The following is a 12,648-nucleotide window of genomic DNA, read 5'->3' on the forward strand; positions in this document are numbered from 1 at the left end:
GAAAACCGAGGCAAGACAAATAAGAATTTGGTTTAAACAGAGATTGATAATTGTGTCTTTGTTGGAACATGAACTATATGCTTATAAAGTTATTAGGTTTATTTCTCGGGTCTTATTATGCGCGGTTATGCCTGGGAAGCATGTATTTTTTCGACTTTAAAATGAGTTTGGTTTGGCGCATAAATGACTCTGCAGTGTCTGAATTTAGCATAAATTTCAGCCGAAACGTGAGCAGAATGCAAAGTAGCCGTGCTGCAAATACAAGCTTATTTGGTGAAATTTCTCTGCAGAGATCTGTAATTAAAAACATGAGTGGACATGCAGCCACAGCAGCTTAAAAGCGTTTTTTTCTTTTAATAAGTTCTTACCTTTTGCAGGCTGCAGAGGAGAGGAGAGAAGAGGCTTAAAGGTCTGCGGTCCTGAGCGCCGTTTCAGCCAAATGAACATTTCCCACCGAAGCCTCTTCTCTTCAGGTCATCCCCTGTTCCCATGTTGATTGTGTGGATGTGTATTGAGGCCGCAGACTTGCGTATTGGACTCTACAGCAGCCGAGGCTTATCCGCTGTCAGCTGATTATTGGTCCGCGTTACCGACTCCATCAAAAGGTGACACTTGTGCAGCAAAAGTGTCCGCAGCTTTTTCTCAGTCTTTCTTTTTTTCTTTTTTTTTCTTTTAGAGGAAACTCTGATTGTGGAGTGTGAGGAGTTCAGGCCGCAGGATGCGCGCTGCAGCTCTGAAAACCATTCATGGGTTTGAAAAGAGAAGAATGTTTCTCTTGTGTTTGTTATTTAGCAGTTTTTGTAAAAGCAACACTTGGGCTGTGATTTATTTCTCCTCATAATAACCCCCCCCTCGAGAGGTGACCCTAAGGCCTCTCGGAGCTTGACATCATATCCTAAATCAACTCTTTCACCAAGCGGCCACATTTGCTTTTTTAAATACTCGAGTTAATTTTATACTGATATGTGATGTAATAGAATATAAACACAAAAAAAACTCACGTAATCAATATATTTTGACGTGAAAAAGCACACGCAGCTCAGCCTGCAAGCCCAAAACTCGCGCTCTGCGTTTGGAGCTTTTCTGCGGGGAACGTTGCGGGGTTTCGTCCCAGCCACGAAGCTGCTCCTCCAGTCAGCCTCGATCCTCATGCCTCCCTATCTCAGTGTGCGCCTGTTTGCTCAGGCTTGTGAATCACAGTTTCTCTAGCTTCGTCTTACTTCGCCTCATTTGCGCGCTGAAGCGTGACAAAAGAAAACACCAAAGCAAAGATGCACGGCCAATGCAGGTTTCTGCAACAAACACGAGGCAAAACTTGCTCCAAAAGTACGAATATAAATTCTATAGAAAACACCTTTTATGGGCCATTGAATTTGTTTTGTAAAATCCCTACAAAGCATGAACTGGATCAAAGAATCCTTTCTGCAAATCCTCCTCAGAGGACCGCCATCTCTTCTGGGTTCAAACACAGAGAGGAGAAACAAACCCTAATGGACTGTTGTCACTGTTGTGTGGTCCAACTCCTGTTTGTTGATTCCCGTGTTATTTCAAGCACCAGTGACTGCAGCCGCGGCCCTTGGCTGAGCGGGCAGACATGCATTCAGCAGTTAATCTGACGGAGCATCTCGCTGCTATGTGTATTGGACAGGCCCATTGTTTTCCTCCATAGATTAGCCGCCCAAGTGCCTCACATAGTAATCGAAAGGCTATAGACAGACTGTCACTGCTTTACACTTCACTAACAGACTGCTAACACAAAGATTCAATAAAAGTCTCCCATCAGAATGTTTTTGAACAATATATTTACTTCCATTAAATAAAACACAATAGTTTTTTTGGATGTTGAAAAAAAAAACAGAATTCCGTACCAAATAGTATACACAGAGCAAAAACCAAATAATTTGTCGCAGTAACATTTTTGATGCTTCTTCTTCTTCTTCTTTTTTTTGTTTAATCCAGAATCGCTATTCTAAATCGATATTCACACAGACATTAATAATAAATTTTAATATGTTAGAAACACACACTGGTGCGTTTTAGTATGTACATTCCCTTTTGTTTGCAAGCAAAACATGATTCCTTTTTAGGGTTCTTTCCCCCCCCACATGCGTTGATAAGTTGAACCTGGAGAGGGTTGTAGCGCATTCGCCTCGACAAACAGGAGATGATCATTCAAATATATACAACCTTTTCAGTCAACAGTTAACGTCCCAAAAATCCACCAGAGAAAAAGAAAGCCCTCATGACGAGCTTTAAAAAATAAAACAGGCCTCTTCTACTTCTTCTTCTTCTTTTTTTCTTTTTTACTGTGGCGCGGTGTGAAGCGCAGGCCTGGACTCATCAAAGGAGGAAGAAACCTAAAATCCTAAAATCTCCCGTTTCAATTTGACTCCGAGTTGGAGCTGAGCTTGCTTCAGTGGTTCAGTCTTCTAGTGCCCTTTTTGAAAAATGAAAAAGTAGTTGTAGTAGTCTCTTGTTCCTGTGGCCGGCTGTTTGTGATTACCTACACACTGCAAAAAATGACCACCATAACAAAGCCAGTTGGTCTTGTAATCACCCACAAATGTATGCCCCCCTCCCAAAAAAAAAAAAAAAAAAAAAAAAAAAGTCTATATATAAATATCACCATCACCTAACTTGTTTCTTGATACGATTGGACATTTTCAGGATACTGCAGGAAATATCTTGGGACGGGGAGTGTCAGAATAAACCAACTGGTATCAAGAAAATATCACATGACCAAGACATTTCCTGAAACAAAAGTACAATTATGTCACAGCCAGATTGTCTCTCTCCCTTTTAAGAAAAATAACACTTAATGCGTCACTGTCAGCCTCTAACGACCCGTTAAGGTGGTTATTTTTTGCAGTGCAGGTAGGTATTAGACTGGTCTGTCCACGGCGTATTGGCAAGCGCTCAGATTAGTGGCGGGATTCTGCACACTGGCGTATCCAAAACTCGAGTGCTGCTTGGCTTTCAGTCTCAGGCTGGCCAGGCTGGAGTTACAAGTGTCCCTGTACACGTAAGGAGGGGTCGGAGGCGCGTATGGGCACGCCGACGTGGGCACTCCCGAGTTGAGAGACGGGTTACTGAGGTTGTTCAAGTTATTGAGGCTGTTGAGACTGGAGCCCGGCACGCCGGTGACCGCCGATGGCACCATGCTGGAAGTCATGGAGGATATGGAGTTGGGCGCCGGCGAGAACATGGTCTGCGACGATAAGGGGTTGACATTCATGGAGTTGAAGAAAGGGAAGCTTTTGGTGGATAAGGAGGCCGGCGTGAGGCCCTTGGCGGCCCAGTTGTTGTACGTGTAGCTGGGGTACATGTCCTCGTAGGGCTGCATGAGTCCATTGAACTGCGGGCCGAAGCCGTTTTTGCAAAGCTCGGCTTGTTGGTTTCTTTCCCGTTTCCTCCACTTAGCTCGCCGGTTCTTGAACCAAACCTACAGCAAGTGAAATAAGAGCAGGTTATAAAGATTATTTTGAAGCGTCAATTAATCTTTTATAGAATTTGTATTTCTTGCAATAGCTAATCTAGGCACTGGTCTGCATTTCCACATCACACACCATCTTTGTTTTGGTGATTTTCTTAATTCTGAATTTTAATGTCTGCAAATGCAAACTCTCTGCGTTAATCTTTGTGCAGACAGTTCCGCTTTGACTCCGTCTGTATCTGAGCAGAATACACACTGGGGCTGTCACCGCACCATCTTAATGTGGAGAGGATGTGTATTCCTCTGCAGGCTTCCACAAACACGCTGACCTTAATCACACAACACTCGCGCGACAATCGCAAAATGCAAGCTTTGCACCTCTTTCACACGATCAGGAGAACACGACTGGTATCTGCCACCGACAAATGTCAATAGGCCCAACTGTTAACAACGTAATTATGTGTAATTACACTTAATAGGCAAATAAAAAGTTTGTTTCTGTTTTATTATGATTTTGCCGAACGGATTAAAATATGCCGAGAGCCATAAATCATTTTGTGCTAAAATAGTTTATTTTGCATTGTGTGCAAAGGAATTGAATTTTAATTAACCTATCCGGTAAACATATACAATCTAATTAAACTGAGCCTGAGCCAGCAAATTTAAATGAGGCTCTGATTACTTTTATTCCAGCTAAAAAAAATGTGTCCTGCATTGTTTTCAAAGAAATTTCAGTCGTGCGTAAAGTTTAGTGTCCTTGCGTAATAACACTGAGTTATGAAATATTTGTAGCTCAACCGGACAACTGGCACTAATTACCCAAAATTACACACATTAATTGTTTTCTCTTGCACCCAAGGGAATACTCACCCTGACCCGGGCCTCTGTGAGGTTGGTCCACACGGCTATCTCCTCCCTTGTGCTCATGTCCGGATAGCGATTCCTCTGGAAAGTGGCTTCCAGCTCTTGCAGCTGCTGGCTGGTGAAGTGAGTCCTCTGCCGCCGCTGCCGCTTCTTCTTAGACGGGTCATCTGAAGAGTCGTCGTTTTTATTTTGGATCTTTTCTTTCTCTGTCAAGAGGAAAGAAGCTGATTCAGTGAGGTTCAGGCGGATTAAGGCCTGCATTCTATAGAGAGACGACAAATAATCCTGACGCCGCGTCACTGCCGGGAAATGGATGAGCTGTTCGCAGTCTGAAATGCTCTGTCATAACATATTACTTTTTTCATCAAATTCGCGTTCTTTCATTTCATGAGACTTTAGCTGACCTTTTAATTTAATCTTCTTACTGACTGTGTAAATTTTTAGTAGACATGAGACAAGCTGTCTTTCATTTACATAACAGAGAAAGTTGCCACTATGGCACACACAGGCCAGTGTCAACACTAATGATCTGATCTGTGAGTAAAACGGGAGCTGGAATCGTTTGCATGCGTGTGAAACTCCCTTTAAGATGTTTAATTTGAGCCATCTTATTTGTTTGGTGTCATTGTGACATCTGCGGCGCCCCGCTGAGAACATGTTCACCCCGGACGGTTCTTACCGACAGACTCCGGGCTGGACGTGTCCGACACCGTGTGCACCTCTAACCGGTGTTTAGAGTCCACAGACCGCTGCAGCGGCTGTAAACTAGAGGCCATCGCCAGAGCCGTGTGGGAGGTAAGTTTATTCCCTGTTAGGTGGTGATGGTCTATGTTTAATGGATCCCTCATAGAGTTCATCGGTAAAAGATCGCAAAACTGGCTGTGTGAAGCAGATCAAGTCCCCCTTAGTACAACAACGATAGGCGCAAAGTCCGTGGGCGGAATGTGTTCAGTTCCAAAAACGCACAGGAGAGCGCGGTTCCTCTTGCGGCTGAGATGAAGCCCTCGCTTTGTTTCAGTTGGAAAAAATGCTTTAAAATAGATCATTGAGTGCTGCCATGCTAGCATCGGTTGTTGACGGCGGCTACCTCGGCTGACTATCAGAGTGACAAGGACAGGTAGGTGATATTAGATCCACAGGCATACACACACTACGCCGCTCTCTGTTCATTTCAGCTGTTGCCTGCGCAATGCCCGTCCAACTGCGCCCCTCTCTAGACCACCACGTCACCACACTGCGCCCGCCCATATTCTGACAGGCGCACGCATGTGGATATGACTGGGCCCAACCAACCGGAGCTTGCAGAAACGAGATATGTGTGCCAATGTGTTTATACCGGGGCTGGCGTTTCTTTTCTCTGCCAAATAAAAGCATGTAAAGAGAGATGGGACGCACGGTGTACCCACGGTGCTCCGAGGTGCCGTTGCGCAGAAGCCCAAGACCAAATATAAATGAAAATAACACAGTTTGGCTTCATTTTATGAGATGGGTCCAGTGGCCCAGTAAAACGAGGCTGTTCTATTGATGCCCGAGCTGAGCTCGCAGACTCTGTCACCGCAATTTACTCAGGGACTCAGTGTGGTTAAAGCGAGCCGCCGAGCGCATTGTACTGAAGTCTGTGTGAAAAAAATATGCACACTGCAAACACAACGAACTGTGAAAGTACGCGCGACTCGGGGAGGGGGTAAATCTAGCCTCACATTAAGGGATGCGCCAGCCTGCTCTAAAAGTGCCTTTGCGCGCTTGTCAACTGACGCTAACTGGCAGTCATGCACACTATGTTTAAAGGAACACACGTGCGTTTGGTCCAGCTCATACGCGCGTGCTGCTTAAGGATGCGGAATTCATCTTGTGACTTGGAAGTAAAAAGGCGGTTAAACGAACTGAATTCAAAAGGTCTAATCCGCATATCCACGTTTACACTGAGGGTTGATATCTACGGTGCGTTTCCATCAAGCGGTCCAAAAACGTGACCAAAGTGGTCTAAAGTGGTTTACTATCCACTGCAATGTGCCATACGCTCAGGAAAAGCACTGTCTGTCATACTAGTTGTCAAATGAGGCGATCCTCTTGATCTCCACAGAGTTAAGGTTCAAATATCCATTAAATCAACCCCACCGGAGCCACAGTTAACCACGCAGACTCAGTTTGTTGACGACGGATTACTTTATCCGGGTGCTTAACTGGATATCTCTCCTCACTTTGCGTCTGGACCCCTCAGTCGCTCTCAGCCGGCACTCCTGTTTTTTTTTTTTTTTTAATCTGATAAGTCTCTCATTTGCCTAAGAATTTCTGAAGGAGGCCTTTTAATGAGTTTGAGCTGAGATGACAGCGATGCTTTTTTTAACCTAAAATTCCCCAAAGAGTGTGACGCGTTAAGGTAAAGTAAACATGTCTAATCAAACAAATACGACTTGAATTGTCAAGGTGGGAGACTGAGGTCATCTGGGTGACCGGGAACTCAAGTCATGGACTGAGTGCACCGAGAGGGGCGGGGGACGTTCACTGCTATTTACACCGTGAGCGTTTTCGTAAGTTTCTGTCCTTTTCTTACGCCACAGCACATTTGGTTTATCATCATCATCATCATCATCATCATCATCATCATCAAATAACACACTTGACATGTCCACGTGGCCAGACAGAGGCTCATTCAGCCAACGCATTTGGACTCGGCGATGTTAAGAAGTTACTGGGATAATCCCGTGAAAGCCCCTGATATATAAATACCAACAGAACATAAGAGTGTATGCAACACACACACACACACACACACACACACACACTGACTGAGGGGAAGGAACCAATCCCCTTTCATACAGAGCTATAAACCTTGTTTGGATGATGCCCGAGTAATAAGAAGATTTAAGTTATAACCATTCATATATAATTTAAACAATGCAGTCGTGTCCTTACATGTCCAAACATTTGCTGAAAGGTTGTTTAAAACCAGAAAACATATACGGACTATTTAACAAGAACAACAACAATAATCATAATGTGTGCGTGAGCGAAGATTGGTTCTAAAAAGAAAGGTTTTATCATTTCAGAACATTTTATTATTGCGGAACTTGGCTAACATTTTACTGTAAATAACAGGAATAAACAATCATTTTCATGTCTTTCCACAAACACTCTGTTGCTCCTTTTTCCCCCTTCCAGCCGTACTGTAATACTGCTAAAGTTGAAGTGGATTATCGGTTTCCTCTTCATTTCTACCTTCTGAATGCTTTATCTCTCTTCTGCGGATTACTGCGCGCAATAGGCCTCCGCCATAGAGGGCCATTAATTAGCAATTCAGTCAATATGGGGAGGGGGGCGACAAGGCTTTTTACATAGGATTAAGGAGACATCAGATTCCTCCATTAGTATATTCCTCCTCACGAATGGGCTTTCGTTATACATTTCGTTTTCCCCGGAGTCAATCCAACAAGCGCTGCATATATTAAAGCAAAACAGTTGACGCTGCCGTGTCTATATCTTATTATCTTATTATTCTTAATCAATGGCCGTTCACACCGCGCTGCTATGAGGCTACGAAGAGCCTGCCCTCTGTCACACAGCCCCATCAGTGTCGGCTAAACGAAACCGAATGAGAGTTATTGGTTATCCGTTTAAGACCCTAACAAGACCTGATGTAATTTCCCCACCACATTGAAGAGTAATTAATAAATCCCAGACTTCGTCGAGCGAGAGACTTCTGGCTTTTTTTCGTCCCTCGTTGGCTTTTATTCGTAAATGCTATTTAGTTAATGCGAATAGAATTGAAAAACAGTAACTGAGTGTAAAACCACATTAGAAATCCATGTTTTGTTTTGCGACCTCACTGTTGGGTGGTAAATTCACTCACTTAAAGTCTACAATAAGATGCTTCTGTGTTCATGTACGCCTGTTTTTTATTTTTTTATTTTTATTTTTGTTTTATTGGAATAAATAACCTCGCTGCACAGCTGTCATCCTGATCAAATCCTCCTGTGATTCTCCGTGTCGTCCGCATGCTGCGCCGGCGGCTGCAGAGCCACCGCCGGCCGCCAGGTGTCCTTCTAAGACAACAAACCACCTGCATTCAGCAGCAGCTTCCTCACACTGACGAGCCATGAGGACAAAATCTCCGACTGCTGGACGCGTTTACACGAAGCAGACGTGAACACAAATAAGACGAAAACACCAACATTTTGTGCAGAAAGCAACGACCGATTATTTCACGAGAGCTCAGTCAGAACAGAACAGCTATTTTCTGGAGAAAGCAAATTTATTTTTGTCTTTTGATTAAAGATGTTAAGCTTGTTTTTAAGAAACCTCACTAAACCGTAAGGTGGAAACAGGTGGCTCTCAGGTAGCGCTTGAAATGATTTATTAGATCAAGACATCAGCGTGTCTGTGGTTGGGGCCACTTCTGAAGGAGATGAATTATTATATTTTTTTAAATCAGTAAATAAACTAAAAAATAAACTTAGATAAAAATAGCCATAATTCTAATAAATATCCACGATCACGATGAACACCTGTCAGCTGTCAGTCGAGGGCCGTTTTATGTAGATGGAATAATAACATAAATGATATTTTTAGGTACATTTGAAGTGACAACTAGTCTTTCATATTAAACCTCTTAAACCTTCTATTTATTGTGTCATCTGGATCAGATACTCACCTATTTGCGCGCAGGTGGTGGCCAGTTTGCGGCAGTGGGAGTCCATTATGGCAATTTAGGCAAACGGCTTCTGTAAAAACAGACAGAGGAGTCACAATTAGCCTTTCAGACCAGTAAACAACCCCCCCACGCGTGATGGCCACTGACGGACAGGTCCACCTCTGTGTGCTCAGAGGATCACTGTTTGGCGGTCTGGGAAATATTTCAAATTGATGCAAAATTCAGACGCAAGTGATGGAGTTAAAATGAAATAAGCTTAAAGCTGGGATGTCAACAGCGATGCACTAATTACAACAATTGTGTCTTTCGTTTTTTTTAATTAGTAGAATTGTGATATGAGAGGATTTCTTTTTTTCCCGACTGGGATCGACTTATTTCGCATTTCATTCTGTCTGTGAGAGGAAACAACGGCTCATACACCGAGCTGCGATGTGTGTGCTTCAAGGAACACTTTGTTGAAAATAAGAATAATGAAAACAGGATGATTTGCACTGGAGGTCAGTGAATAATCCCATCACCCCGACGCTGCTTTGCACTCGATTGAAGACAAGTTAGAATCTCAAACTCTTTTTTTTAATCGCCAGTCATATGTTATTATATTTTTTCTGTGTAATTTGTGTACATTCTGGAGGTATAAAACCCGCCGTGTTTTGCATGAGCCGGATCTTGTGTTGTGGTGCAGCATGCAGCAGCAGTTGGAAGTGAAGTGATTCCGTAGTAAAATCACGGGATTAGAGTCTGATTGAGATGTCTGTCGGTGGGATATTACAAAATTCATTATCGCAGCCATCACAGTACCTCGATATGAAGTTACACAGATGGGGTTTTATTAGTCCAGGCTCTCACTGTTTGCTTATGATAATTCAAGTTTGGGGGGAATTTGCATGCAGTCGTGCTGTTAACCATTTTCCTCAGTTCTTCTCTTCACCTGCTCGACATCATCTGTGAGGTTTTTTTTTTTTTTTTAATTCATAAGATGAATATATTGGAGGTTAAGTTTTACAGTGTGTACCTGCACAACCTTTCTTCTCATGCCTCCCCTGTTCCCGCCACAGCAAAATGAAATGTGGGGGTCAGGCTGTAAGGTGTGAGCTTATTGCGCTCGGCTCCGTGTTATCTAATCAGTGAGATTTGATGAGGGGGGGGGGTTCCAATATTTCAGCCTGCCTGCCTGCTCTGCGGCCTCTGAAATCACACCCGCTCTTATTTATGCATTTCACTGTAGTTTATTTTATTGTGTGAAAACATGGACAAAATTTCTACACCCAAGAGTTCGTTTCGGTTTTGTTTTTCTACAAGTTTCCTTATACGAGACTCCGAATTAAAAGCAACAGATTTAATAATAATAATAAATTTTAAAAAAAGAAACAAAAAAAAGAAAAAAAGAAAAACAAATTTTGCTTAAATGAATAAAATGTGTATATTACGTTTATTTTACGTTTTGGGCAAATAAAATTAATGACATTGCGTTAATGTGAAAACACAGCAAAGTTAACCTAGACTAATAAAACACTGAAATATATTTAACACGTGCGTAATAATAACAACAACAATAATAACAATAATAATATTTTTTTTAAAAATACGCCACACTGTAGATCCAGTATGGGCGGTTTAAAAATATATTTGCTTTCTGATTGTGATTTGTGGGGTTAATCCCGTTCATCCATTCATTCTCACTTCACGGACACTCTGTGCTCTCATCACCAACAGTTGATATGAATCAGTGACTCACATGGCATCGCGCCCAGTGCGGACAGAAAGCTGGCATTGCCTCACGCTGGCTTTACTTGTGAAATTAACACAGCAGAGCATGAGACTGCAGCCTATAGCAGGAGATGAATCGACTAACTTCCACCATATGCTCCTGTATTAATTAGAGACGTGTGACCGTGAACGTCACCTCTTTTTTCTACATATTTTTCCTCTCCTACACGAGGATAAAACACTCATTAATCCACGCTTTCTATTTGTTGTCAACAGGATTATTTTATTTAAAATTTGCCGGGGAGAGTTAACTCACCGTTTAGTGCAGGGAGTTTAGGAGATTTTACAATCTTTGTTTATCTCTGTTTACCCCCAGTTTTACGGGTTCTGCTGAAATTTGCGTTGGCTTTTAAGCTCACAAGTCATCATTTCTTTAGAGCAGCAAACTGACAATATGCGGGATGCGATGCTGGAAGGCACAAATGTCTCATTTTTGCGCTTCTTTAGACTGATGTTTAACGGTGTTCTTGCAATCACATCAGGCCAGTACAGTCTGGTTTGCCCCCTTTTTATTCGCCCGCACTCCATCATCGCTAATGACACATCATTGTCATCCTCCGACCTGGAAGGCGAACCTTGCCCTCACATCACTTCATGCTCTTTCATGTCACAGCCGCTCCTTTGAAACGCACATCAGAAACTCACCGAAGAAAAAAAAAGAAAAGAAAAGAAAAAAACACGAGGTGGAACAAATTCCTTCACTTGCATTAACTCACATCTCAGCTGTAGTATTTCTTTAGTGCCTCTGCTCCGCTGCTGCACTACTTACCAGTTGTTGACACCGGTGGGGTTTTGAGTTTTTCCAGCCGACGGTGTTTTATTCTACAGTGAGGAGATAAATTCCACCGCCCGAACGCGCTCAGACACCAGCAGCTGCGTTTACAGCGAAAATTCAGGGAACTTCAAGATCCAATCACGCTGAAGTTTTGGTCAGCAAATGTGAGCGTTCGTCGGATGCGTCTCACTCGCTGTGTTATCCACCAACAAAAAAAAAAAAAAAAAAAAAAGCGACGCAGCGTTACGTTCAGATTTGTTTCATTTATGCGCATAAATAACCATCTATTTACAGTGTGAGGGAGAAGAGCGAAGGAGGCGCCTTCATCCGAGTCTCCCCTTGGTTCGTCCTCTTCTGTCTTCCTCAACTTTTTCCGCATTGAAAGACGCTCCAAGAGTGGCGCATTTTTTCCTCCTTCTTTTGAGCTCAGAGAGGGACCCCGTGTGTGTGTGTGTGTGTGTGTGTGTCAGTGAGTGTGCGCGCGCGCTTTTAAAGGGGTGTGTTTGTGCGTAGTCTAGTAGAGAGAGCAAACTTAGAGCCTCTCAACTTTCAACAACAATCAAACAAAAATTCAGGATGGCATCTTTAAAAAGCACACGCGTGAAAACAGAAATAAAAGCCTGATGTTCCTCTTAGCCCGCCCCGCCTCGTTTACTGTAACGCTGCACCGTTTGAGGTGCAGGCATGCAAAGCATAATGGTTCAGTATGCCTAAACCCAACCTACAATTTAGCCCGCAACAAGTAACTGCTTATTGTCTAAACTCAACGCGCTCAAAGTAAACAACAGTCATAACGACGGATTCGTGACCAAATCCACTGCCTGGCAATTACTTTAAAGAAATATTTTAAGTCCCAGATACTGATTCCAATGGCAGACTATTATGTAATCAGGAAGTTAGAGCCTAATTAGCGTCAATTAAGCTTATTGTGTGACCATTGTGCGCACCTATTAAAAAAAAATAATATTTTTTAAAAAACACAACATTGTGAATATTCATAGGTGGATGGAGGACAGAAAAGTATTTAAATGGAGGCATTAGGCTGCTTCGGGGCCAGACAGAACCCTATCGTGTTGCGGATTTATGTGCACATGAAGTGAACAGCTGGCTCGGATGCAAATGTTCTTTATAGATCCGTTTCTTTAGATACAGACTGAT

General features: G+C 42.9%; 1 protein-coding gene across 2 annotated transcripts; it reads right to left on the minus strand.

Moving 5' to 3' along the window:
* Positions 1-1,785: 1,785 nt before the first annotated feature.
* On the minus strand, positions 1,786-12,316 carry pitx2 (paired-like homeodomain 2). Of its 2 annotated transcripts, XM_046407070.1 has the most exons (4): positions 11,485-12,316; positions 8,949-9,018; positions 4,304-4,503; positions 1,786-3,442 (listed from the first exon to the last, which is right to left on the minus strand). In XM_046407070.1, exons 2-4 carry the CDS (start codon positions 8,992-8,994, stop codon positions 2,882-2,884), a joined length of 807 nt encoding a protein of 268 aa, XP_046263026.1. In that variant the 5' UTR covers positions 8,995-9,018; positions 11,485-12,316; the 3' UTR covers positions 1,786-2,881. The 2 variants fall into 2 exon arrangements, with proteins under 2 accessions (XP_046263026.1, XP_046263025.1); XM_046407069.1 differs by lacking the exons at positions 8,949-9,018; positions 11,485-12,316 and adding an exon at positions 4,977-5,766.
* Between the last annotated feature and the right edge of the window lie 332 nt (positions 12,317-12,648).

Source organism: Scatophagus argus, chromosome 12 (genome assembly GCF_020382885.2).
Source record: "Scatophagus argus isolate fScaArg1 chromosome 12, fScaArg1.pri, whole genome shotgun sequence".
NCBI lineage: Eukaryota > Metazoa > Chordata > Actinopteri > Scatophagidae > Scatophagus > Scatophagus argus.

What these genes read in the sequence shown, in the direction of transcription:
- pitx2 (XM_046407069.1), bottom strand. Translation starts at nt 5,154, where the DNA reads ATGAACTCTATGAGGGATCCATTAAACATAGACCATCACCACCTAACA. An exon ending in GTCCAGCCCGGAGTCTGTCG is followed by an intron (nt 4,504 to 4,976) that starts GTAAGAACCGTC and finishes TCCTCTTGACAG; the next exon opens with AGAAAGAAAAGATCCAAAAT. An exon ending in TCACAGAGGCCCGGGTCAGG is followed by an intron (nt 3,443 to 4,303) that starts GTGAGTATTCCC and finishes CACTTGCTGTAG; the next exon opens with GTTTGGTTCAAGAACCGGCG.